The sequence below is a fragment of the Astatotilapia calliptera genome, chromosome 17 (assembly GCF_964374335.1).
Source record: "Astatotilapia calliptera chromosome 17, fAstCal68.1, whole genome shotgun sequence".
Classification (NCBI taxonomy): domain Eukaryota; kingdom Metazoa; phylum Chordata; class Actinopteri; order Cichliformes; family Cichlidae; genus Astatotilapia; species Astatotilapia calliptera.
This window is the reverse complement of record NC_137438.1, coordinates 40,409,096-40,436,318: the sequence shown is the minus strand read 5'-3', so window position 1 is coordinate 40,436,318 and position 27,223 is coordinate 40,409,096. Positions and strand designations below refer to the sequence as shown.

The 27,223-nt window shown below is 42.3% G+C and overlaps 3 protein-coding genes across 5 annotated transcripts in view; 2 read left to right on the top strand and 1 right to left on the bottom strand.

Moving 5' to 3' along the window:
• The window catches only part of arhgef39 (Rho guanine nucleotide exchange factor (GEF) 39), a 64,508-nt gene extending 59,939 nt beyond the window's left edge, over positions 1-4,569 (top strand). For all 3 annotated transcript variants that reach the window (XM_026147368.2, XM_080291807.1, XM_080291806.1), the window contains 3 exons: positions 832-949; positions 2,474-2,571; positions 3,289-4,569. In XM_026147368.2, the coding sequence (XP_026003153.1) occupies positions 832-949; positions 2,474-2,571; positions 3,289-3,319 (247 nt within the window). In that variant the 3' untranslated portion in view covers positions 3,320-4,569. The remainder of the gene's footprint in view (positions 1-831; positions 950-2,473; positions 2,572-3,288) is intronic.
• A 3,050-nt stretch (positions 4,570-7,619) lies between these two features.
• On the top strand, positions 7,620-16,593 carry il17ra1a (interleukin 17 receptor A1a). The gene is made up of 11 exons (XM_026147622.2): positions 7,620-8,055; positions 9,033-9,057; positions 9,388-9,534; positions 10,065-10,186; positions 10,863-10,989; positions 11,418-11,465; positions 11,548-11,705; positions 12,376-12,447; positions 12,586-12,676; positions 13,599-13,703; positions 13,851-16,593. The coding sequence occupies exons 1-11, from the start codon at positions 7,963-7,965 to the stop codon at positions 15,248-15,250; spliced, it is 2,388 nt and encodes a 795-aa protein (XP_026003407.1). The 5' UTR covers positions 7,620-7,962; the 3' UTR covers positions 15,251-16,593.
• A 5,202-nt stretch (positions 16,594-21,795) lies between these two features.
• tmem121b (transmembrane protein 121B) lies at positions 21,796-24,565 on the bottom strand. Its single transcript, XM_026148144.2, has one exon. The coding sequence runs from the start codon at positions 24,140-24,142 to the stop codon at positions 22,964-22,966; it is 1,179 nt and encodes a 392-aa protein (XP_026003929.1). The 5' UTR covers positions 24,143-24,565; the 3' UTR covers positions 21,796-22,963.
• Positions 24,566-27,223: the final 2,658 nt, after the last annotated feature.

Genomic DNA, 27,223 nt, shown 5'->3' with positions numbered 1-27,223 from the left:
TGGGTGCCAATGGTTGTTGAATTTCCTTCACAACTCGTTTCCATGCGTGGAGATCGTTGGCGATTGTCCTGGCCTTGTCGAGATTTATTCTGCGATTTCTGATGTTACCTTCGACCTGTTTTAGCCATGTTTTTCGCCATTCGTTGGATTCTCCGCTGTGTGGGACGTTTATGCCAGAGAAGTTGGTGTCGTAGTCGGCTCGCGTCCATTCGACACACATGGCCAAACCATCGCAATCGGAGTTTTTGAATTCCAGTCAGATGTCCTCCTATCGAAGGCGGTCTCGAAGTGATTCTCGTAATATCTGCCGAAGGCAACGCATCTGGAAAACTTCGAGCTAGTTGAGGTCTGCTTTAAGCAATGTCCACGTTTCTGATCCATAGAGTAGAATCGGCAGGATCAACGTCTGGAAAAGGTGGATTTTGGTCGAGATGGAAATATTAGTTCACTTCCACAAGCACCACTTTAAAAAAGCGGAAGTTGACCTATTTGAGTGTGCATCTCCGCCATGGACGCGACTTTCTTCTGCGCGATCAGTGAGCCCAGCTATTTGAACGGCTAAACTTGCTCTATCTGGATGGATCAGGTGGACAATGAAAACATAGTCAGTCGGTGTTGGATACAGACTTTCTCACCTGGTCCTTTTCATGTCGGACAGTCAGAACTGAACCAGGGGCTTCTTAGTGAGGGGGGACAAATCATCAGAACCAGAGTGTTGCATGGAAAAAAGACCACAGTGTCAAACTGGTTGTAAACTGTTTACTGGATGCCATTAAATGGTGCAATTAAAAAATTAAATTAGTAAGTTGCTGCCTGTTTTGTTTTGTACAGGAAGCAGAATTCTAAGCAGACGGCGATCTATCAAAGAGACGAGCTGTGCCGCAGACCTCTGCGCTCTGCCGCCGATCGCCACAACACTGCCAACGCCGCCAGCAGAAAGAGAAACATGGTGAGTGTGTCTTTAAGCTACCAAACAGATTTTTAGGTCACTTTAACCGTTGTTGATCTTTGTGGTGGCAGAGCATTGAGCATGTGTTCTGCTGCTCGGCCTTAGATAGTAGTTCTGTCTTTACTTTCCATGAATGTTACTTGAAGAAAGTTAAACTCCATTATTTTAATTTCTGTGGTTGACCAGCAGTGGATACTTAGTGGTAACATGCTTGTATACTGAGAGCACAACTGGTGGATTGGTCCCGGTCCCCACAGCATTATCATCACAGGCTCAAGACAGCCTCGCATCAAGTCTTTGTTGTTGCTCTCTGTGCTTAACGGTTTTTGTGTCCAGCTTGGATTCGCAGTCTTCCTGCCGTGTCAGATACAGCTTCAGACGGGGCTGAGTCTAAACGAACGAGTCTTAAATCTTTTCTGAATTTTACCAACAGTTTACACATTTATGACAACCAGATAGAAATGTTGATGAAGCTCACATCGCGAACAGGCACAAGAAAAATGGTATAAATGTTTGGGAATGAGCTGGTGTTCTGCATGAATCTGTCATAAAACATCGGCTTTAATGACAACGCTACCACGAGTACTAGACAGCATTTAGGACATGAAGTTTGGCCGATGCATTTAAAGCTGTTGGTAATTCTCAGCATTTACTTGCTGCCCCTTTAAATAAATGAACAGTCACAGCAGTGACAATCACAGTCATGCCTGCCTCTGATCTTAGTACGTTCCCTTTGTCATTTATTTGAATACGTTTAAAATGAATCATTAAACCTACATACATGTGCACCAATCACCACACATCACGTCCACGCCCACACGGCGTTTTGAAGCAAGTGTAACACTGCCAGCTTCTCACAGATGTGAGTCCACTATGGAAAAGAATGAAAGAGAAGGAACGTGAAACTATAAAAGTCAACGTTTTTGCGAAGGAGGGGCCATCTTTTGGTGACACGCTGCAACTGAGTGTAAGCGGCGTGTATACAGTGGAAACGCCCAGCGGCTGGGAGCTGGCCCACAGCTGGCCCACAGCTGGCCCACAGCTGGCCCACAGCTGGCCCACAGCTGGCCCACAGCTGGCCCACAGCTGGCAGGAGCGGCAGCTCTAAGTGGACGTATACGAAGCAGAATTTCTTTGATGTTTAGTCTCTTAACTCGTCTACCTCGTCCAGCTTCTACTGAGCTCTGCCGACTGCCACATCATCATCATCATCATCATTGATTATTATGTGAATTCATTTTACGTTTAATAATAACAAACCACAGCATCCCCGTATCACGATGTTTTCACTAATATGTTTTTGGTTAAATGTGTTGTTCAAAATAAAACATGAATAAAATGTGACTACGTTTAAATATTAATCCTGATATTTTCAAATGGTGATGATTAATTAATAAATGAGTGATGTTTCTTCTTAAGCTCAAATCTTGATTGCTGCCTGTTTAGTCATTTTTACATCACACAAGTTTGCAGCTACAAATTTAAGCTCCTGTCTTCTGTTTGTTCCTCTGCTGCTTTTTTCAGCTCACTGCTGAGATCAGTGAGCTTCCTCAGGAGCCTCCAGTTGAGCAGGAGTACAGCGCCCCCAAGAGGATGAAGCCGTCTGATGCTTCAGAGCAGAGGTGGGATGGTTTTTTCCAGTAGTACACGGACGACGACAACGACACTTTTATCTGTACACACCGCCTCAGTAGCTTTTACAACAAAATATCAATATGATTGAAAAGCAGACTTTCAGTTTTATTTCAGTGCTTTGAACAAAAGTGTAATTACACTAATTTAGTATTTACAGACTGATGGAAAGGCGGGGCCTGTTCCCTTGTTATTCCATGAGAAGTGACGTGGATGTGAGGCAGGCCATGACCGCTGAAAACTCCAAATCAATCCAGAGAAAGGAAAAATGTTACAAATCTGTTACATTCATGAACAGAAGCACACAAAGGACCCGATGCACACGGCTTCCAGTTTTACAACCATTTATTTTCAATGTTTTACTTCGTTCAGTTCAGTTTTATTTATATAGATATATATTGCCTCAATGTGCTGTATATTATAACGTAAAGACCCCACAATAATACAAAGAAAACAGAGAAACCCCAACAACCCTATGACACCATGTGAGCCCGCGCTCCATACTCTGTCTTAACAGCGAGAAACCTTCAGCAGCTCCAGCTCCTGATGTTTTTTAGTAAAGGTTTAACTACAGCCAGCTTGGAGGCCTGTGGTACACAGCTGATTATCACAGATAGGTGGATCATATTTAAGATTGTTATATAGAAGTCAAATAATGTCATTATGTGTGACTGAATGTGACTTGAAAACGTTTGTGTGTTGAGCAGTGCAGAGACTTCCAGCTGTGTGATCCTCTGATGGGCTGGAAGATGAACCCAACCCTGACTGGGAGTTTCAATAAGGACCTTTGCTGTTTTGACACGCCTGCGCTCCATAGCACCGTTTTTTCCTTTATCATGAAATCAGAAGAGCTTTATATTATTACTAAAGAGCAGCTTCTGCTACTACCCATCTCATGCAATACAAACTATAATGACCTGCTGCTATCGGGCTACAGCAAACATTCATCGCTTTGCAGAATGATATTGCAGCAACTTTTCTCCTGTATGTTTTACTCTTTTACATTTATAATCACCCCGTAGTGTTGTGCAGAAATACAACAACACACATGGCAAAAGGACAGTGGTGGTTGGTCAGCGTTCGTAGTGAAAGTGTGAGACGGCAACGCAGGATCATTTGTCTGATTCAGCCTGAACGTCAGCTTGACCGGGACGAACCTCCATCAGTGTGCGCTGTCGTCAGGCAGATTATTGTTACTGCATCTAAACTGTGATTTGTATGAAACTATGAAATGGCCAATGTGAAATCAATCAATCCGATAACAGCGCCAAAGGGAGACAATGACAGTTTAAATATTTAACAGTTTATTAGTCATTTGTGGATTTTTGTTAATTATAATAATGAATGATGTTACTTCTTGTTTTATTTGAAAGTGTCCATTGCTTCATAATTATGTGCACATATGCATGTCTGGAGCTCGAGTCCATAATCTTAGTGAAGCCTTAGTTATAAGATTCAGTCAACACACCGATGCATTACACACTGAGGTTACTTCATTTGCTTCTCATGATACTTGTTGATTGAATCAATCAATCAATCAATCAATCGACTGATTCACATATATGTAGTGGATATTTAAATGATTTGCATATTGGATGAATTGCTTTGATTGTAAACTGAATATTTGCATTTAATGATCTGCAACAATGATGTAACTGTGTCCAAAAACGTATCCAGGGACAGTCCCTGTGATGTTGGCTACAGGAAATGTGAGGACGGTAACTGCCTCCCACTTCTAAACTAAACTGTTTCCAACCTGCTTACACATCTATACAACAAGTTAACTGTCTTTTATTTTGTAATTACGTTGTGTTACATGTATTCTCTGTTACGCCATTTAATCATCTCATAACAACAAATCAAAAAGTATGAATTTATAGTTGGACTTTTTTAACACTGCCTCACGTTTTAGACTTTTAATGCGTTTGCTTTAAAATTTAAAGATGTTTGTAGAAGTGGATCATTTCACAATAAAACACTGAAAGACATTTTTGTGTTTGCTGTCGTGATCTTCATCGTCAACATCACAAAAATGAAGGTAACGATTATGGAGAATGGCCAGCAAAGTCTTGCACGGTGCAGGACATCACTCCCCTCTGCTGGATAGGATTGGTACTGCATGTATTAGACAGTAAACTCTGGCTTGAAGAGCAGCGGATCACTTTGTGTGAGCTAGAAGGCAAATGTAACCCTCTCAAAGGGTTTGTAATCCTTCATCATTGATCCTTTGCTGATGAAGCACTCAGCACAGTCCTGACTGTGCGATTGAGCCTTTCCCACCATAACGCAGAGCAGCAGGAGTATCTGTTGTCTAACCTGAAGTGGGATACTTGGTCTCTTCTAGCAATCAGTCTGCACAGTGCATGGATACAAGAACTGGTATTCAATGAATAAGTGTGTTCGAATGCTCTGCTTTACTGGACATACAAGTGAAAATAACTCTATGACCTTTAACAAACCTGCAACTCATCTTTACCTCAAATGGGCCAAAGACATCAACAGCCACATCTGTAGACAGGGAGAGATCTGTTTACAGATGTGGACCATCTACAAGTAACGCAGGGAGAAATCATTTTCCTGGCAGCAGAATTTGCACTAATGAGCCAATAATGTTGGCAAAGTGGTTCCTCCCACAGCGTCCTAATTGCACAATAGATGCACTGAAGTCATGAATGTAATGCTTCACCCACAATTCTATGTGAGCAACAGAGATTTGGTCAACTCTAATGGTGGGGTCACTGGTCCCCAGTTCATAGCCTTCTCTTAGTGGTCCATGAGTGATCAGGCCCCTCACCATTGCTCCTGTGGTTTTATTACCTACAGATATAAATATCCAAGACAAACACCTTTCTCCTTCAGTCGGGCTTTTCTCTGTGCAGTTTGAGATGTGTCCAGTTTATTTCACTTACTTGGCTTCTCAGGCAGGAGTGGAAACTGTACACTTTCTTTCAATGAAATCAACAACATCATCGAAACGTGTTTGACGATGATATTTATCCTGTCTCACACACAGTGTTTCACCATTTCTTCCATACTGGAGCAATATTCATTTCTGACAGGAAACCAGTGTCCTCAGTGACATTACAGCAAACACATCCTCAGCCTTACCTGTCAGCTGGCCTGTCTGTTGTGGCACAACTCACCCCAACTTATGAATACTTTAAACATATTATTAGAAATAGACCATCATGCCATGGAGTTATAACAGTGAGGACAGGCAGGGCTGCCGCTCACTCGGTCAGAGCAGTGAAGAAGGGGAAGTCCGCTGGTCAGGTGCGAGGAAGATGAACATGTGCGGGATGACGTGAAAATGACAGACGGAGGAAAAAAAGAAACGAGGATCTCAGAGATCTGGACCTGCCAATCAAAGAGCTGACAGCACATATAAAGGCACCAGCATCCTTTATGTGTTCATCACTTTGAGCAAACTCAAAAGCCAGTTTATGGTATTTAAGCACATACAAAGGAATGACACTGATGTCTCTGCAAGCTGGATCAAAGAGGCACGTGCAGGCTGGGGTAAGTGTGCATTTATTAAGAAGAAGTAATAGGAAACATTAATAAATATTTCAGTGGGATGTTATGAACTAGGTCACACCTGTGAAGACAATTACAGCTAATTTCATTTTCTTTTGAATTTAAATTTGTTCTGAACGTGTGCTCATGTGGCGCACAAGGCTTGTATCAAATTACCTTTGATGTTGTAAATGATCTTTAAATAAACCGTAGAGAAGCAATTTTGGATTCAGTTTGTCCAGCTTTTATACAGCATTACTGTTTATGACATCAAAATATACGGTTTTACTTTAGTAATCAATTGTACAGTTTAGCCAAAGATATTCTCTCCAAAGCGTTAAATTAGTTAAATACTGTGTTTCACATCCAAACTGATCGCTCCCACAGATTCCTGAATATATGAACATATTTTAGTTGGAAGCATTACTGTCATGTTCTGGCTTTAAAGTAAAACTGGCACATGTCACTCCTCTCTCCCCTACTGGCCTCCTTACACTAGCTTCCGGTCTCTTTCAGGATCCAGTTTGAAATGGTATTATCTGTTTTTAAGAGTATCAATGATTTGATGCCAGAACTTTTGAAACCCTATAATCCTACCAGAGCACCGCGGACTATGAACCAGCTGCTCCCGCAGACTCTGAGATCCAGGCTTAAAAGCAGAGGCGATGGAGTCTTTTCAGTGGAGGCTCCAGATTTAATTTTAAGCTGTTCCAAAGATCTGCCCAGTCTCCTAAAAAAACCCTATTTGTTCTTGCTCTCAGGTCTGGTTGAGACCTCGGCTTTTATTATGCTGTTTATAGTGTATATTTTGTACAACTTGTACAAAGTTCATTTAAAAACATGCTAAATAAAGGAACCTTGATCCAGCTCTGGTGGTGAATGTACCCCAGCGCAGCTGACCGATGACGAACATCATTGAGGGGACAGTCAGCCCACCCTGCGGAGTCGGTTCACTGTTCAGCTGATGGCTTACTAACTTGTTCCTCTGAGATTGCTCTCGTGGCAGGATGTGTAAACACGGCCCTGCGGGATTTAATTATTGTGGCATCTGCGTCAAAATCTTTGAGTAAGCCTATTTCTCTCGGCTGTGCGGATCAGTTCACGATTTAATTCTGGCTGTTTGTTCTCGTCTGCTGTGAGCAGCCGACATAATACCGAGTTACATTCACATGTGACGGTGCACGTTACACCTTCGTGGTCCCGCCCCCGACACCGCGAACTTCAAGGCCCTTCCCACGACGCTGCTTTGAGCCTTTGTGAGTAACGACAGTAACGAAGTAACGAAGCCTCAGAACGAGGAAGAGGACGGAAAATTGATGTTTCGTTCAATGTCAGTGAGAAAAATGGGAGAACCAGGTACCCTTTGTGGGAGGCTGAATTCTTTACACTAGAAACATCTATGAACGTTGCGCACTGAGGCTGTTCCATCATTTACTGCTGTCTCTGTATTGCACAGTGTTAATGTGCAAGTTCAAGTTTAATGTAAATGTTGAGGCGTTTCTTTAAATTGAACGAGCGTGATGGGCTCAGTCATTTAAAAATCCCGACCATAGCCTCGGCTCATCGTTCACCGTGCGTGATTCGGAAAAAACGAATAGACGAATCATCTGAAGTGCTTCTTGAATTATCCATCCATCCATTATTTCATATTCAATCTCGTCAGAGTCAACAGAATAGTAGTCTAAATTCCCACGGGTCCTGAAGGTAGCATTTAGTAACTTACTGTAAATTGAGCAGGTTGTGTCACATCGAGCAGGAAGTTTTCCAGCCCAGCGCCAGTTACACCCTGTCGGGGGTTTTCCTTCACTGTCGACAGAGCAGTGTGTCTCTGAATCAGCGGACTGTTGTTCATTTGAAAGGTGAAAATGAGCCTCCATCGAGCGCTGCTGCTGTTAACGTGTGTGTCGCTGTCGACCACGCTCAGGATTTTATCCGGACGTCTCAAGTGCTCTCGACAGGTGAGAAAGGTTTTACAGTAGAGCGGCTCCAAGTTTGCCGAACACAACAGATACTTCCTGTTTGTGTACGTTATGAAAATAATTTTAGACAAACTTGAAAAGAAACTTTGAGTTTTCCTGGTAGCGAAAGAAAGTTTGTCTTTTTAAAGAATTCGATATTTTTGACTTCTTTACATAAGATTATTGTTCCTTACATAGTTTTGAGCTACATTTTGTTTAAGGCCAATTTTTCTCTAAACAAGGATTTTAAAATAAAACTATGAGCACTGTTCGTAATTCATTTAACTGAGTGTCTTACTTGGAGTGTAGTCCTCGCACCTGTATGTGATTCTATAACGAGTGAAGGCGCAGTCACAGGACTGAGCTATGTAATGATCAATGTTTAAGTAACGTCGTGTTTAAACTTTTGCGGATCTTTTTTCCTTTTCTTTAGTGTTTGTGTAGCGAAGAACAATGTTACAGTTTATCTGGTTACAGTTTAGCTGGTAACAGTTTAGCTGGTTACAGTTTATCTGGTTACAGTTTAGCTGGTAACAGTTTAGCTGGTTACAGTTTATCTGGTTACAGTTTAGCTGGTAACAGTTTAGCTGGTTACAGTTTAGCTGGTAACAGCCCACAATGCTAATGATTGACAGCTGTTCAACGTTCTGGTTGAGCGCTGTTTATCAGATAAGCAGTGTTCCTGTGTCGTGTATGAGGCACAGCGTTGTACAGCTCTAATATCTATCAACTTGAAATAGAACATCCGGGCATTCAAACTGCTGTTTGCTGAATAATTTTGTAACAGTTGTTGTAAACATTATGTTCATGTGACTCCTCTTCAAATAAAAAAAAGAAAGAGAGTAAAGTCCCTACAGGTGCACTGATAGGACCTTAAATAGGCTCCTACAGAGGAGCTGATGGAAAGCATTTTATAATACTGAATACTACACGTCTCCTTACTGATGTTCTCTTTTTGTCCATCTTTTCCTCTCCAGGATTTGAATTGTGAAGTTCGTGAAAGTGAGTGGATTCTTCAGTCTTCCTCTCGCTGCTGTTGCTCAGATTTCTTGGTTTGACCCTGGTTCAGACAGCGCAGCCACTGCTGACAGAGGAAGACAACAAGAATTTGGAAAACAATCAAACAAAAAGATATTCTTTAAATGCACTAATATTACATTTGGGAAGAGTCATTTGTGATGTCGTGCTGTAATATACCAGGAAGTAACAAACACAGTGCTGAAACACAGCAACAAAAAGAGAGACGAACAATGAACACAATCGCTTAAACTAAAAACCTTTGCTAATGGGACAATGACACTGGCTGTTCTCTGTGTGCGTGTGCGTTTGCAGCTAACTGTCTGGACAAGCGGTGGCTGAAAGTTCATGATTACACTCCCAGCAATCCAGAGGACCTGCAGGTGTCAGTGGACGTCAGGCCAGACGAGGCAGGACTCCTGCAGCCAGTGCTAGAGGCTAGTTGGAAGTTAAAGGATGATGGTGAGTGAGTCAGTGGGGATGATCATGTACAACAGTACATACATGAAAACCAACACATCAGAGACATGAAAACACTCAGATCCATCAGTTTTTCAACAATCCCTGATTTTAAAACTGATGATGGTGATTTAAGTCAGGACAGTTACTTATAACGTGGCTGTTTTCCATCTTTATTTATAAAGCACTTTAACATAAAACCAGAGTTCACAAAGTGCTGTACACATACAAATAGCATAAACAACAACAAAATAAATAAATAAATAAATAAAATAAAACGTGTTAAAAAGTCAAATTGAGTCAACCCCTTGAAAGATTTTTATCACACTTTGTTTCACAAATAGTAAAAACAAATCTGATAAGATATCAGGAAACAAACTTAAACTAAAACTATTTGGAAAAGAAAAAGAAGATTAATGATAAAAATGCGCGTTTGCACGCTCTTGGCGTTTACTCCAGGTTAAGATAATGTGGGCGTGTTTTTGTTTGTTTCTCGGCCTTACCTGAATATTTTCTGCTATATTCACCTCCAGGTAGCATCCATTTCCTAAAGGCCACCGAGCTTCATGTTCTGGTGGAATCCACCAATCAGAACCTGTGTGTTCGATATTCGTTCAAAAACGAACTCGCGATGAGGAGTCCATCAGGAGAAAAGGTGAGTGTGGTTTTCAGTGTTGTTATTTGTAGATGTAACTGGATCCCTGCAGTTAGCAACATTTCATGCAGACAAAGCTTCAGCTTCAATGAATGATTGTTTCCTGAGCTCTGACCAAATGATTTCTGAATAAAAGTCAACTACAAAGGATAAACGTACACGGAGAACATGATGGTTGTTTTCAATGCAAACTTTTAACCTGTAAAGGAACTGCTGATATAACCACTGCGCACCGCAGCATCATCCCTGTGCTGACGCTGTCTGGATCCTCTGTCCTCCACTATCATAACAACACATTTGCTCGGTTGCAATGATGGAGAAAATTTACCAAAGTTTAGCAAAGCTCTCAGCTAAAGTTCATTAAACTGAACATGTCTTTTTTCATCATTACAAATAATACAAAAAATATCCAATAAATCGATATTATTAAAAATGAGCGAGGATTTCTGTACTGTGAAGTACTGCGTTGTTTCAAGCAGCCATTGGCAGAAAACTACTACATGGGTCCATATACATTTTTTTCATGTCACCGATTATACCCATCACGCTCAGAACGTCCCACTGTGTGAGTGAGGTTCGATCAAACATGCACCAGCGTGTCCCGCAGTGGCATTCATACTGGTGCAAAGGTTTCACATGTGTGCTCCCGACGCTCAGCGTTGTTCTTGGCTTTCAGTGGTCATTCTCAGCTGATATGCTGGTGCTGGATCCGGGGCAGAGCTACCAGGTCTCTGTCTTCAACATACCCAAACCAGAACTGCACCACAGCAGCTACGACATCAGGAAAAACCTCCTAGTTCCTCGTGAGTTGAATTCAGAACCAGTGTTTGGTTGTTCCTGTTTGTTTTTCTCGGAGTTGTTTGGGATGATCTGTTTATTCATTTTTGTTCAGATGTTTTCTCGCTGTTATTTTGTGAACCTATACAATCATTCGAATGATTAGCTGGACTAAATACTTATCAGAGGCCCAGCTGTGTGTGCAGACACACCCTCTCCTTTCCATAAATCACATATAGACTGGTTGGGAAACTCACGCCGCAGATATCCTGAAGACACTTGAATGTACAAGGTGTTTGAGACAAAGGGATGTGATCCTTTTTCGTTTTCATCATAAAGATCTTTTCAAATACAGAATTCATACAGAAGTATGTCCCAGGGCAGGTTTAGACTCGTGAAGCTCTTAGACGATCTTCTGTAATTGATTTTATGAAACTGTTTTTGGTTTACTCAGATTGTGAAGATCCAGAAATGACGAACACACAGTTCTGCATAGAGAGAGGTACGTCACTGACAGAACCTCTAAATGCCCGTGAGAGTAAGTAAATCTTATAAAGCACGTCTGTCCTGTCGTCTGCTAACAGGAAGTCTGTGGCAGCCTAACATCAGTCTGAGTCAGGTCACTGTAGCTGATGGAAACTCTGCTCTGGCTGTCAGCTTCAGCCCTGACAACCTGTGTGAGAAGTACATGGTTATTGTCAATGGCTGCTCTTCTCAACAGGATAAACACAGTTTAAATAAGGTAAGGATTAATAATGTGGATTATGAAATATCAGGTCTCTCTCCTCCAAGTCTCTGTTAGTACATGACTTAATAATTGATCAACAAATCGATACAGAAACCTGGTATAAATAAAATTGAATCATCCTACATATTCAAATCTTTTTTGTATTCAAAGGGTTCGTGTGCAGTTAGCAGTTTCATTTCAACAGTACTGTCATCACAGTGGCCTATATTTTGTACCTTAACCTAGTTTTTACACATTTTTTTCAGTACAGGAAACTCTCTGCAATTTATTTTTCTTTTTTTTTGCGTCACTTGTAGAAAAGGCTGCTTATCGTGTGTAAACCACAGTCGCAAATAGATGTTACCTTGTAAAGCACGACTGATGAAATAATTGCCAGACAATTATAATTTATTGTAAACTGGAGTATTTATTGAATCATGTACCATTTATTACAAAAGAAATTTAAGATGAATTTGCATATGTAGGTTTTAGGTTGATGTCTGTATCAAATGTACGCTCCAGACTTGGCGTTACGAGGTTCATGCATATGCACTTCCAAAAAGACGAAGCTGAACATGAACATATAACGAGTTTTATTTGGTGAATCAAACATCTAAATCTTCAAATGACTAGAACATCGTTCTTACTGTGTTGTTTGTTAAATGTTGGTCAAACTGGTTTTCAGGCGAATCAGACCCTGAGTGTAACATTCAGCCTGGATAGTTGGCCGAGATCGTGCTGCCAGTTTGATGTTCAGGTAAAACCTTTCAAGCCTGTTCTGCACAGTGATGCTAGTTTAATCATATTTATTATTATTTTAATTCTGATAATACTTCACCATGCTGTAGGATCCCACTTCACCTGGGTGCACAAGTTCATTCTGTCTTTATTGCAGATTAAACCTTATTTCTCACAATGTGGTGAAGACTGTACCCGTCGAAGGAAAACTCAGAATATTTGCCCCAGTGTGACGAAAGGTCCTGCAGGTCAGTATCACGTTTGAGTCAGAGGGTGGCTGAACGCTCTGTCAGATCAACACTTTATAAAGTAATGATAAAGTCGGTGGTTTGATTCCCAGCATTTTCCTGTGCTCGTACACTAGTGAACATTACGACACCGTAAACATAGTTTCGTTTCGGCCCACATGGGGGTTCAGCTTCTGCACGTATCCACCCCGCACACATGTGGAGTGCCATTTAGGCTGCTTTAGCTTGCCCACAGTTGCTCACTCTACAGCCCACCTCCTCCTCTCATGATGTGCTGCATCTGTTCTCACTGATGCTTGCTCTGGTCTTGCTACTGTTGCTACTATTATAACTCAAACCAGCTGTGTATCTACGAGGAAAAGTGGGTTTAACAGCCATTTAATTTTGACTTAAATGTAACCAAATAGTTTGGTTTGGGAACAAAGTAACTGCGAAAATTGCTCAGCTACCCAAAATAAAGTTTCTAGGTGGAGCAGGTCATTGACTAATTGGAAGGGTTTTAGTTCCAGCCTGGCTGCTCCAGGCAGTTGCATCTTCTGCATCTGTCGGAGTACGAATGTTACATGGAAAGCACTTAAACGTAGAAAAAAGTGCTTGTATGAAGAGGTGAATGAGGCAAGATGTGTAAAGGTATTGAGAGCTAGGGCAGGGTAAAAACGTGCTACGTAAGAAGCAGTCATCATCACACCAGGTAGTGGGTGGGATCTATTTGGGGGACAAGTGAAGAGTTTGTCCTCATAGTTGTTAGCAGCAGGAAACATTGGCAAGTATAATGATGTGAGTTCCAGGGTGGCCGAGGCTCACTGAAGCACATGGGGAGCGAAGGCTAGCCTGTGTAGTCCGATCTAACAGAGCAGTTACTGCAGCTCGGGTATCTGTTCACTCTGTTGGTGTCACGTTGAATTATTTCTGCTTCTTACAGCATTCCCAGCAGATAATGCCCCTCACTACGGGTTCGTTTCCCTGGGAGTGGTGTCGATGTGTATACTGATGGCAGCTGTTATGTTTGCCATCTGCAGGAAGCCAGGTTAGTCTCCTTTAAGTTCTATATCAAGTTCTAACTTCAAAGGTTTTGATTGGAGACGTGGCTCTCCATCGATTTGTGCACGAATGTTATGGTTTAACTTTGCTCTTCGGTTGCTGATGATCCTCTCGTGGTCTCTTCTACTTTCAGGGAAAACTAATGTCAGTGCAGGACCAAAGGGAGTTCAGGAAGTGCAGCCAGTCAAACAAAAGCCCAAAGTATTGGTCATCTACTCACAAGACCACCATCTGTACAGGGACATCGTGCTGAAACTCTGCACCTTCCTCCAGACAAAGTGTGGCACTAAGGTGCTAGTAGACCTGCTCGACTCCACCTCGGTAGGCATGGTGGGTCGTCTGCGCTGGCTCGAGTGGCAGCGGCAGCAGCTGAAAGATCCCTCGGACAAAATTCTCGTGCTGTGCTCACGAGGCGTCCAGGCAAAGTGGAAGGCCATGTGCGGTCAGGGACGAGTGACTCTGAAGGAAGACCTCCTATCGCCCACAGACGACATGCTCACTCCTTTTCTCAACCTCTTTCTGCCAGAAATGCACCAGGCAGGCACGCTGGGCAAGTACATGGTAGCTTATTTTGATGACATCAGCAGCGAGAAAGACGTGCCGTCGGTTTTCGACATTGCGGTGAAATACAGGCTGATGAAGCACTTTGAAGAGCTGTTCTTCCGCATCTTAGACATCGAAAAGTATCAGCCGGGGCAGGTGAAGCACATTGAGGGAATCGGTGCAGATGAATATTTCAACTGTCCCTCTGGTAGAGCTCTGAGGACGGCCATTGAAACCTTCCAGGCCTACCAGTTTGAAAATCCCGACTGGTTCGAGAAGCAGTGTGTGGTTAGTGAAGAGGAGGTCCTAAACGACGCCAACATGCTCATTGAACAGCTGCATATTCCTCCCGTCCTTGAATGTGTCCCTCTAATCAGAGATGAGTTTCCTGTCTATGTTCGTGACGTGGAAATCAATGAAAACAGCAGCAGCATTCACATTCTCACCCCTGAGCTGAACCCGGAGAGTCAGCTGTCCTCAGTAATAGAACTTATACCTGCAGTCAATCCATCAGACAGACATCAGCATTCATCCGGCCTGGAGAACGTGCTGACGGAGTCTGTCTACGTAGCTGAGCCAGCTTTAAACAATCCACCGCCACCCAGACAGAACTGGGTCTCCCTTGTGGATGAACCGTTTAGTCACATTCCCACTGAAGATAATGAGGAGGATTCCTTGATATCTCTGAACCAAGCTTATCTGGACCAAAGAAGCCAAGCTCTGCCGAACTCCCTGGACTTTAATTCTCCAGAATCGTCGTGTACAAGTGTTCCCGGGCAGCATTTCCCCCCCTCTGGGATGGATAACTCTGAGCATGTGCAGATAGAGGAGAACGAGGCTCAGGAGCCAAAAGGACCAAGCAGTGGCTCCGATCAAGGCTACAGCTCAAAAAACTCCTCCCAGCACGAATGTCCATCTAAAGACGAGTCACTGGTGGCTTTGGCAAAGCTGCAGAAGGAGCTGTTTGAAGAATTTGACATTACAGTGTGACATATATTTGATGATATTTCTTACTGGCAACATGATGTTGCTGTGGCAGACTGTTCACGTCGGCTTCTTCTTTGGTGTTAATCATTCACAGAGTTTGCAAACCAGTGACTTCCCAGCAGCTGATCCCAGGGAACGCCAGAAAGTTCCACATTTAAAAGTTGGCAATAAGCAAAAGACCCTTGACCAGTAATGTGCTTGTGTAATATGTGTAGGAGTTGTGTCTTTTTCAAAGATAAAGAACACGGATTACTGAGAGTTTGGTTCCTGCAAAGAAAAATCCAAAATGCATTTAATGTGATGTTTTTAAAGCTGTACTGCAGCTGAAAACAGCAGCGTCATTAATCATTACAGCACTGTAGCGTGACTGTTAGCGATCACGGTGTATTTGTGTTACTCTGAAACTTGTGTTGTTAATTGTTGACAGGCCAGACAGCTGTCGTGGGGACATGAGCGGGTGATATTGTAGAAAACAGTTACAGCATGAGTTTAACAAAATATTTGCATTTGGTTTAAATGAATTTGTAATAGCTTTTTTTGCAGGTGTGATTGTTGCTTACAGGAAGTAGACTTTGTTTCATTTCCCTGCCTGCACAGACTCTTTGTTTGTCAGCTTGTCTCCTCGCTGCATGTTGAAAAGGCCAGAGAGGAAGCAGGGGCACATTTAAGAGCCTCTGGAAAATCACTAAACATGTATATATGCCTATATATGTGTGAATGTGAGTGCGAATGGTTGTCTGTGTGTTGGCCCTGCGACACACTGGCGACCTGTCCAGGGTGGACCCCGCCTCCCACCCTAAGACAGCTGGGATAGGCTCCAGCACCCCCACGACCCTGAAAAGGATCAGGGATGGAGGGATGAATGCATACAAGAATAAAAGTTTAATGGCGAATCAGTGGGTGAGGGAGGGGCTTGGATAAGCTCCCTCTCAGGCGTAACTGAACACACGCCTACCTGACGCCTAAACCAGGCAAACAAGAAGTGATTTAAGTTGGAGGCAAATCGATATTATCAATGAATATTTTCAGATGATCAGAGTCTTGTATTTGTTCCCTTGAGAAAGGGTCATTTTCCATTTCCAGCCTGATGTACAGTAGTTAACTGTAATGTGACGTGATGCTGCTCAGCTAGTGTTCACACGTGTACAGCACAGCTATGAATGACGAGCACGTTTCATCATGAAGCTTCAGTCTTTGTTCTGAAGGACCTGAAAATTAAATCTGATGGTTTTTCCTCCTGTTTGCTGTACAGATGTTATTTTATGCTTGATGCTTTGTTGTGTTACATTTTCAATCACCATCTTCTGAACATAATCCACAATAAAAAAACTCTCTGTTGTTTTTAATTGAAAGTCCTCTGATTTATTTCAGGTTTCGACCGCGTGACTCTTCTTACACATCGAGTTGGCTACATAGATTGGATTATATCAGTACAGATATACAGCACACAATTTTATAGTACAGGTAAGGTCCCCTCTGTAAAACTCATCAACATCTGTGTAAACGAAGAAAAGGAAAGCTTGTATATTCTGATACAGGAGTGTTAAAATCACACACTCTGTTTTTCACACGGGCTAAAGAAGAAGAAGAAATCATTTCGATTTGTGTGGCATGAGCAGCTCCTCTGAATCCCCATGTCTGTTAAAGCCTTTGGTAGTTTCAGTAAAACTGTGCTTGTTCATGCAGGTAAAGACCCACTGCACGTCAGCTTAGTTTAATCTAGATATGGTCCTGCTAAGTATTAGTCTCAAGCTTCATGTGCAAATCCCCTCAAACACTGAGGGAGCGTTTCCAACAACACTGTATACATATGCAAGTGTTTCAGAGATTACTGGCACAAGGAAACAATACAAAAATAGTATAAAATATATCATTTAGAGTACTATGGTAAACTATGATAAGCAGCAAACAAATAAAAGAAACAAAGCCAAGGCAACAACATGTCTGTCATTTTATGGATATCTATAAACACCAATGAACACTCATTAAAAAACAATAACATTGAAAAGAAAAAATCAACGATTTGAGCAAAAGTTTCTTTTCTCTGCTAAACATGAAACTTCTCTCAGTTGCAGATAGCTGAATGTGTGTCTCAGCCAACAGGACTTCAGCTGTGCAGACGCAGCAATCACAGACTGATCCTGGTACAGTGCAGCCAGTTTCTGCTCCATTTACACTCGTGTGTTTAACTGGAATCAGTTTAACGGGATGAATGTCCTCTCCTCACAGAACGATTGGTTACATTGTAACCCAAGTTCCCTTAGTAAAGAGACTATCTCTCCACCTTCTTTATCCCACATACATGTATGTATAAGATGCAGCTTAAGTCAGTGCAGCTGTAGTGTAGTGGTGAGACTGCAGGGGGTCGGGAAGCTCATCTTGGAACCAGAAGGTTGCCAGTTCGATCCCCTGCTCTGTCTGTCCTGGTCGTTGTGTCCTTGGGGAAGACACTTCACCTACTGGTGTTGATGGCAGCCTCCCTTCTGTGGCTACAACTGTAGCTGCCTCCTCCAGTGTGTGGATGAATAGTGGAATTGTAAAGTGCTTTGAGGGTTTCGCTATATAAATGCAATCCATTATTATTACACACCTTTGCAGTGGGAGTTGCAAGCTTGATTCCCACCTGGTACCCAGTAAGGGATTTCTACCTCATCTTCACGGACCTGAATGGTTCGTGGTTGTGGGCCTGGGACCAAGAAGGTTTACCCTCACAACAGTGGTCCACTAGCCTTTGCTTCATTATTCACAAAGACTCCACCATTTACAGGTGCTAAAATGGCTCATGGAAGGCCATCGGCACTGTCCAAATCCCACAGAGGGCCAGCTGGTCACCAGATGGTGTAGGGAACATGGTAAAGCATGACCCTATGAGGTCCCTTAAGTGTGACAAGAATCCTGTGGCAGTTTTTGTAGGGAGCAACACAGACTGCTGCCACTAGTACCGAGCTGAAGGGAACCTACAACCCTAACTAGCATTTCCTGCAGAAACAAAGGATTGTCACAGGCCATGACGTCCCATCCTTCTTGGGGTGGGAAGCTCCGAGAGCACTGAGTAGAATTCAGTGTGGTGATTGCGTATCAGCCTTGCCTGTCTGTCAGCCAGCCTGTCTTATTCCTTCACGGGGGAGGAGTAAGAGAGACCCTGAGTGGAGATAAATTCAGAGCCGGAGCGGAGGCCACTGGTAAAGTCTGTGTACCCTACTCTCTCTGGATGCTCTGCCTTAGACAATGTCATACCATATACCACATATAATATAATAACAACATCAGCATCTGGAATATGTAAGGCAGAGAGACAGTCTCGACACAAACACAACAGAAAACTGCTTTTAAGGGTTCGTGCAACAAAATTACACAAGTTTCAGTTTAAATCACTTCCTAACAGCAGAGCTGAGACACTGAGAAGAACGAGCCAAATAATGTGGACATTTTCTGCACTTTTTTGCATATTTAACACATTTTAAAGTGTTTGTCAGTAAAACCGTCTTTTTAGCAAAGTGCACATTTTGAACTTCCTCCAGACAATCAGTGCTGCAAGTGAAAGTTCAAAGGCTTTAAACTCCTTCATACAGCTTTAGCTTTAACACCACCGTTTGTGCCGGGTACATGACAGGTATCATTATCAGTCTGCTTTGCAATATGTTCTTTGTCCTTCAGCCTGTAAAGAGTTGGACAGCGCTGAGGTAACACGCTGCTGGACATGCAGACGTGTCAGTATTGTTTCACTCAAATTTCCTTCAGCTGCTGTGAGAAGGTTGAATAAAATCTTTTGTTCTCAATGAAACTAAAAATCTTAAATATAGTAAACAGATATATTTAACCAAAGTGCATTAGAAACAAGCATTTCTTGACAAAACATCTTTCTAATCTGTACTGAAATTATGAAAAAAAGCAAAGCATGTTTGCTGCCTGCCAAATGAAACAAACAGGTCATAATTCTGTTACGTCGCCGCCGCCGCCGCCTTTCCTCTACAATCATCTACGCTGCACGCACTGGTCACGGACACACCGACACTCGTCGTCATTAAAGTTCACTCATCTCCAAAGCAATAGGCACTAAATCATGTTCAGATTACTCAGACTTGGATATTGCACACATAATAAATACTTTACCAGACGTGATTGCAAAATACAGAACGACGAGCTCATAAAGGAGGAGAGAGACAAAGTCAGTCAGTAATGCCACCTGATGTAAAAGTGTCCTATTAATGTGAAGTCCTATTATTAGGGTTATTATCATCATCATTATTATTATTAGCAGAGTTAACACACTTAAATGTTTCAGATCATTAAACAAATCTTAATATTAGATAAAGATCACCTGAGTAAATACAAAATGCAGTTTTTAAAGATAATTTCACTGATTAAGTGAAAAGAGAATCAAAGGTCCTCCTCTGCCCCCCAAATAAGTGATTGTTTCACCTTCAGCAGCAAGAACTGCAATCGTGTAATTGGAATAAAACAAAGGCTGATGTTACATTTATCTAAAGCATAAATAAAATAAAGACTTTGGGGATAATATTCTGTGAAGCTGTGAGACATTTGAAGCTTCTCGTTGAATTTGGCCGAACATTAACACACTTGTTTAAAAGAAATGCAGCAGCCAGACGTGCTGGAGGTAGTGTGCTGTTCTGGGTTTCAGCACCTGGATGACTTCAGATAATTCAACCCAGCAAAGAGTGTAACAGACACACTGCTCCACCCTGTGGATGCCGTCAAAGACTTTCAATGTGGCTGAAACAAACTTCTTCAAACCGTGGGCGCTGTCGCAAACACCTGATTGCAGTTTTTGCTGCCAAGGGCGGCACAACGAGTTATTAGGTTGTATTTACTCCGATTATCTTTATCTAATATCACAATCTGCTTAATGGTCTGAAATGTTTAAGTGTGATAAATATGCCAAAACCAATGAAGATATCAGGAAGGGGGTAATTACTTTATCGTGATACCTGTGCCCTCCCCAGCTTCACCTGGATGCAGACTGTCTCCCACCTCAGGTCTCATCTATGTAAAATGATATATACACTCTGAAAACCATGAATTTTTCATACAAATTCAGTTCATTTATATACACATACACATGTTCGTGTTGTTTAAAGCTTCTTACCGACTCTGTGTATCAGGTACAGAAGCCTTTGAACAGAGAGCAAAGGAAACGCTGACGTCCAGAACATTTTTCTTTTCTCAGGTTCTGGAGAATAATTTAACAAACAGAGCTAGAAATGCAAAAATGACCAAACATGAGTTTAGCCTTCACATAGAAAGCTGAAGGCTAAACTCCAACCACTGCATTATGGTTTTTAGCTGTCGCCTGCTGTTTCATAACGCACTGAGAGGCACTTACACCAAAATGCACCACAGCTGATAGTGAGACAAGCTGAAATCAGATTGAAGGAATATTGATGAGCACCGCCAAAGCTGTAATAATGTGGCTAAATTCGATATTACTGCTATATACTGAAAAAATCATTATTTTTCTCCTTTAATTGGATTTTGTGGAGAAACCAGTTTCAGTATGTTAGAAACAGACGTGCTCAGAGTGCTGAGCTTTCTGGGCTAAAACTTTAAATAATGTCGCCATTGATTTGATGGGTTTTTGTTTACTTAGTTTTGTTTGTTTATTGGAGAACTTGAACTCTGCCCGTTTGTGACCAAGAGAACTGCAGAGTCAGAACTCAGAGTGAAAGAAAATACTGACAGAAGCCTCGGGGGGGTCGTGGCACTGCTGGTTTGTAAGCAACTTACACACAAGTCTACTCTACTTTCAGTACGATTAACGACCAGCAGACATCACTGTCATTGATAGAAAACACTAATGTACATTAGGTGGAGCAGAGCCCGGCGTTAGGACTTAAATCTGGAGTTTTCAAATTGCAGTTTGATCTCAGCACAGTCCAGCTGCTGTCCCTCGGAGGTCGTAGGCTGAACACACACAGCAGTGTTGTGAGTCTCCTGCAGGTGTCTGACTGTAGCACCTGTTGGCTGGTCTGAAGAGGGCTCGTTGTAAGGCTGGTACAGGTGACACCAGGCAGAAACTGGAAAATCCGTTTACCTCTTACGTTGAGCGCCGTCTGCCCCAAACGCAGAAAGCTCATCGAGTTTAGCTGCCATCACAGGCAGGTACGCGACATCATTTCCACTTTCCAACATAAATGGGAACGCGCTGCTCTGAAAATAACGTCATCCTGTCAAGTAATAAGTCATTTGTGTAAAACGGGCCGTTTCTTATATCGTGTTTTTCTCCTCCGTCTGAGCAACATGTGTGACATCACCACCACCTGCAATATGGCCGCGGACTCAACAGAACTGCTCACACTTGTATTGAAAGCAGACAAACCGTCGTGTACAGCAGTGTGAAAAAGTAAAAGTGTTTCCTTGTTTCTTTTTTGTTTGCATATTTGTCACGTTCACCTGTTTCAGGTCAGACCTGTTCAATCAAAAACTCCATTACACAGAAGGTGTCTGACAAAGTGACGCAGGCTACAAGGAAAGCATCAGGACACAGGTGAAAGAAGGACGCTTGACAGGGTTACAATGTCAAAGGCTTTGGGAAACCATAACGCCGTCCACCAAGAAAACCTGGCACAGTGGTGAACCTTCCCGGGAATGCTCAGCTCTACAGTGGTTTTATGCAGCAGGACACCAGCAAGTCCACCTCTAAATGGTAAAAAACATGAAGATTTTTTGACTGGCCGATGTAAGTCCTGATGGAAAAGTTGCTCCACAGAGAAGTTAAACTCACTGGCAGTTATTGCAAACACTTGATTTCAGTTGTTGCTGCCAAGAGTGGCACAACCAGTTATTAGCTTTAGGGGGGCAGTCCCCTTTTCACACAGGTCCAGGTAGGTTTAACGTTTTCCAACAATAAATAAAATCATCATTCCTCATATAAAAGTACATTTTGTATTCAGACGGGTTATTTTTAAATCATATTAGAATCAGAAAGTCTGATGATCTGAAACAGAGAAGTGACAAACATGCGAACAGCGACCAAAAAAGAAATCAGGGTCAGATACTGTTTCACAGCTCTGCATGTGATTAATCACAAAGTCGTTTGGTAGTAAGCATCATCGATTGATAACAAAGGCCAAATGTGGTCCCTGCGGTTTAATTAGCGAGTCGAGCCTGGCTTGTAGTCTGACAGCGCTTGGTGACCCTGGAGCTGCTTTGGAAATAAAGATTTCAAATCACAGTCACTGAAATAATGAGATCATTGCGTAGCTGCTTTTGGGCCCACTAACACAGAAAGACCTGAATTAGCACATTAGGCCTCCACAGCCTCCAGTTGATGGAACTTCTGCCTTTACCCCATTTTTTTATTTTATGCTGAACATTTTCTTGTCTTCCCACGAATGACACCTCTGTTAGTGGTAACACAGAGACGGAGCCTCTTCAAGGCCCTTTAATAATACTTTATGTTGAGATGCAGCTGGGAGGCCCAACAGGAGCTCACCACGGGAGATAAGATTTCGTTTTTTCAGTCTGATTAGAAAATTGGTTTTGTTTTTTGTCTATTATTTAGCAGCTAAATGCCATCATCTGCACTGCTTATTTTATTGTTGCCTGCGTGTCTGATACCTGATACCTGCTTTGCTTATCGCGTGGACGTGAATCCAAAAGCCAGCATCCCGAGGCGGACACTCGGTGGGATTTGGGATTTTCCAGGTTCCAGCTATGTCTGTCCTGCCGTCACAGGCAGAGACGGCCGCCACGGCTCTAGGACTGAGCCACAGCCAGAGTATTGACATACCCGTGCGGACACATGTCGTTCTCGGACACGCAGTGGGAGAACTGGGCCGGGTTGCTGCCGCCAGCCAGCCTGCGGACCCCCCGGAACGCCACACACTGCTCCAGCAGCTCCAGCAGCTTACAGGCCAAGAAGAAGATGTTTTTGAACATGAACACCGACACCGGCATCTTGTAGATGTAGACCTGGAAACACCTGACCACCAGCAGGGGCGCATTAACCACCAGGCCCGTGGAGAAACGGGCCCAAAGCCACCTGCAGCGCAGCTCGGACGCCGTGAGCTCGTACAGCCAGACCACCGGCACGGCCAGGGCCACAAAGTACACCGAGATCACGGTGTATTTAAGATAAAGCGTGGGGATCTCGTTCCTTAGCAGCATCTCCACAAGCGTGAAGCTGTCCAGCAGGTCCAGGCAGGTGCCCATGAAGCAGCTCTGGGAGTGGTGCCGCGTCGAACCGTTCAGGTCCTCGATGATGGAGTTGATGAGGCAGAAGAGCAGCGGCGCAGACAGCAGCATGACGATTTTGAAGCCGGTCGCTCCGAACGGGACCTTTAACGTGATCAGCTCCAGGATGGAGGTCTCCAGGATGAGCACCACCTTAGGGGTGCAGGCGATGACGTAGATGAGCCATGCAAGGTAGGCGTAGGTGAACTCTCCGAGGTTGCAGCCGAAAATGGAGCTTTTCTGGTGAAAGCCGCAGGCCCGCTCCCTCTTACTCCGCGCGTTCTTCATGAAGAAAATCCCCCAGCCCGAAATCACCACGAGGTCCGTGGCTATCCACGAGCACCAGTACAGGTCCGTGAAGATGATGAGGTAGAAATCCAGAACGCCGCCCTGGAAGATGAGGAGGAGGAAGCACAGCGCCTTGTACAGCATGCTCCTCTTGGATTTGTGCGCCAGCAGGGGAGCGGTCTGCACGAACTCCCCTGATGTCATGATGCTGGCGGCGGCTGCGGATGAGGTGACCAGGGCCTGGATGCTGCCGCTGTCCTCCGGGATGATGCTGCCGCTGGTGGTCTGGGTGTCGCGCCTCCTGCTTAGCTGGCCGTCTTCGGAGGAAAATGAGATGGGAGAGTTGGGGCAATCGCTCGCTTCGGGTGGGAAATAATCGGCCTTCGGATTGTCTTTTGCAGTTTCAGTGACCATTGTATTTGCGCTGTCGCCTCCCTCTCGACTGTTTTCTTCCCTCTAGCTGCTTTAAAGGTGGAGAGAACCAGCCAGGCGCAAAGAAAGGCACGGACTAGTGGAACGGATTCCACCTCCCTCTGCTTTTGCGCTCATTTCCATTCGTTTCTCACACATGTTCATATGGGGCGCCGTTTGTAAAGTGAAACATGCTGAAATTAACGGCAACATTTTTCCACATTTAGCTCAAAACCTTACAAAAACATATTTTTTCGAGTAATTTTTTACAACATTTAGTAAAATATTTGTAACTTTTCATCAAATGTTAAATATTAAATCTAAATATTATATTTAAATCTAAATGTTAAATGTTAAATCTAAATGTTTAGGCTAATATGCAAATTTATTGTACGGATCAACGGAAATACCAAAATAAAAGCTTCCCGAAAACCTCCGGTGCAAAATTGTGTCTGTTCTCCTCACTTCTCCCCGCCATGTGCTGCTTCACTTCTTGCCTACAAGCGTGCTGCAGCGATTGTGAAGTGAAAACTGCAGCTGCTAAGAGTGCACTACTGCTGAACCTTTGGATGGCCGACAAAACGGATCTTCCGATGTTTTCAGCTAAATCGCCGGACGTGCTTTCTCATGGTCGGGTTATGGCTGAATTCCAGTGGAATGACGGTCCCGCCATAATAGACGTTCCAGCCATGTGTTCCAGCCCTAAACCTAACCTTATCTAACTATAACCTTATTCATAACCTTTACTAGCAGTTAAATGAAGTAAAATAGTGTTTTCCAAATCGATCTTTAGAAAATGAACGAACGTGTAGATTGAGTCCAAACGGTTCTCATGTGCTCTCCTTTTTCCGATGCCGTAATTTAGGAACGTGTTGGGTACCCGAAAGCATAAAATGTTGACAATTTGTCACCTAGCGAAAATTATTACGCTTTGGGAGTGAGAACGTGTCTGACCACTACCGGCACACTTTTGCACCGGAGGTTTTCGGAAAGCTTTTATTTTGGTATTTCCGCTGATCCGTGCAATAAATTTGCATGTTAGCCTAAACATTTAGATTTAACATTTAGATTTAGATTTAAATATAATATTTAGATTTAACATTTAACATTTAGATTTAAATCTAAATATTTAGATTTAACATTTAGATTTAACATTTAGATTTAGATTTAACATTTAACATTTAGATTTAAATCTAAATATTTAGATTTAACATTTAGCATTTAGATTTAACATTTAGATTTAAATATAATATTTAGATTTAACATTTAGATTTAAATATAATATTTAGATTTAACATTTAGATTTAAATATAATATTTAGATTTAACATTTAGATTTAAATATAATATTTAGATTTAACATTTAGATTTAAATATAATATTTAGATTTAACATTTAACATTTAGATTTAAATATAATATTTAGATTTAACATTTAGATTTAAATATAATATTTAGATTTAACATTTAACATTTAGATTTAAATCTAAATATTTAGATTTAACATTTAGATTTAACATTTAGATTTAACATTTAGATTTAAATATAATATTTAGATTTAACATTTAACATTTAGATTTAAATATAATATTTAGATTTAACATTTAACATTTAGATTTAACATTTAGATTTAGATTTAAGTATAATATTTAGATTTAACATTTAACATTTAGATTTAAATATAATATTTAGATTTAACATTTAACATTTAGATTGAATATTTAACATTTAGATTGAATATTTAAAATTCTGTTTTAAATATGAAAAGTTACAAATATTTTACTAAATGTTGTAAAAAATGACTTGTTTTGAGCTAAATGTGGAAAAATGTTGCCGTTAATTTCAGCATGTTTCACTTTACAAACGGCGCCCCATATGTTCACGTCTAAGAATGTAACAATAGTGGTTTGCTGTTGAAAAGGCTTGGATTGCGGTGTAGTTGCTGTTAGTTTCGGTTTCTTAGATCATGTGCTGCCGTTGGGTCAGATCAGGCTTCAATGTTCGCCCAGTCCCCTCTCCATCAGGTGCACGCGCGTAAGAGCAAAACTGAAAATGAGTCCTTTTTAAAGACCAGAGACCTCTTTAATCCGAAAGGAGGATTTCAGATCACACCTACATTTTGGAGCATTAACAAACAGACATATTCCGAGCAAACAGGACTGGAGTTCCTCCTAAAGCAACGGTCTGTGTCAAGCCGCCCATCACGGCCGGACTGGCCATCTGGCGTACGGGAGCTGTCATAAAGGACCACAGACAGTACAGGGCACTGGCCCAGTCCGCTCCTCCCTCCTTTTAACCGAGATGATCACATTTTACCTTTTAATCCGAGCTGCAGAGGACGAACCAAAGAAGCGCAAAGGAGCCGAAATGTTAATGAAGAAGGACGTGTGTCACAGCTCTTTCTTCTTTACTGGTTTATGGTCTCCTGTGAATAAACAGTATATCTCATAAAACCCTCAAAAGACTCTCCAGCAGCGTTTCTCCACTTTCACTTCACGGTGGGGTTGTGACACTGTGGATGAATCCCTGACAGCAGATCAGTTCTTTGGTTTCTCTCTTCCTTGTATACAAAATATATTAAATTGTGAACAAACGCAATTAAATTCAGATCTAAACATTCATGTAAAGATGCAAAAAACCCAGAATTTTTTTTTTTTTACTGTTGATATTAGATTTCACTTTAAATTTTCATCAGCTTAGTTTTTTCTTCCGTTCAAATATGAAGTTGATTGGACTTCAATCAACCAAATGTTCGTTCGTCTGATTCCTCTTTCAGGTGTTTATTAAGGGGAAATAAATCCAGACCTACCTGGCCCTGTGTGGAAAACCTAAACCTATTAACTGGTTGTGCCACTCTCTGCAGCACCAATTCGTGGCTCCATTTCCCACAGAACAGCATGTTGGCTGATCCATGGCATGATCTTCCTTTGCTGAAATGTTATTTTTACGCCAGATGTAACAGGACACACCTTCCAAAAAGTTGAACTGTTGTCTGTCAGCCCACAGAGCATCTCATCAGGATGACCTTTACGTTCCTGTTGCTCAGCAGTGGTTTTTATCTTGGGGCTCTGCCATGCAGGACACTT

What these genes read in the sequence shown, in the direction of transcription:
- il17ra1a (XM_026147622.2), top strand. Translation starts at nt 7,963, where the DNA reads ATGAGCCTCCATCGAGCGCTGCTGCTGTTAACGTGTGTGTCGCTGTCG. An exon ending in ACAGTTCTGCATAGAGAGAG is followed by an intron (nt 11,466 to 11,547) that starts GTACGTCACTGA and finishes GTCTGCTAACAG; the next exon opens with GAAGTCTGTGGCAGCCTAAC. An exon ending in ATAAACACAGTTTAAATAAG is followed by an intron (nt 11,706 to 12,375) that starts GTAAGGATTAAT and finishes ACTGGTTTTCAG; the next exon opens with GCGAATCAGACCCTGAGTGT.
- tmem121b (XM_026148144.2), bottom strand. Translation starts at nt 24,142, where the DNA reads ATGGTCACTGAAACTGCAAAAGACAATCCGAAGGCCGATTATTTCCCA.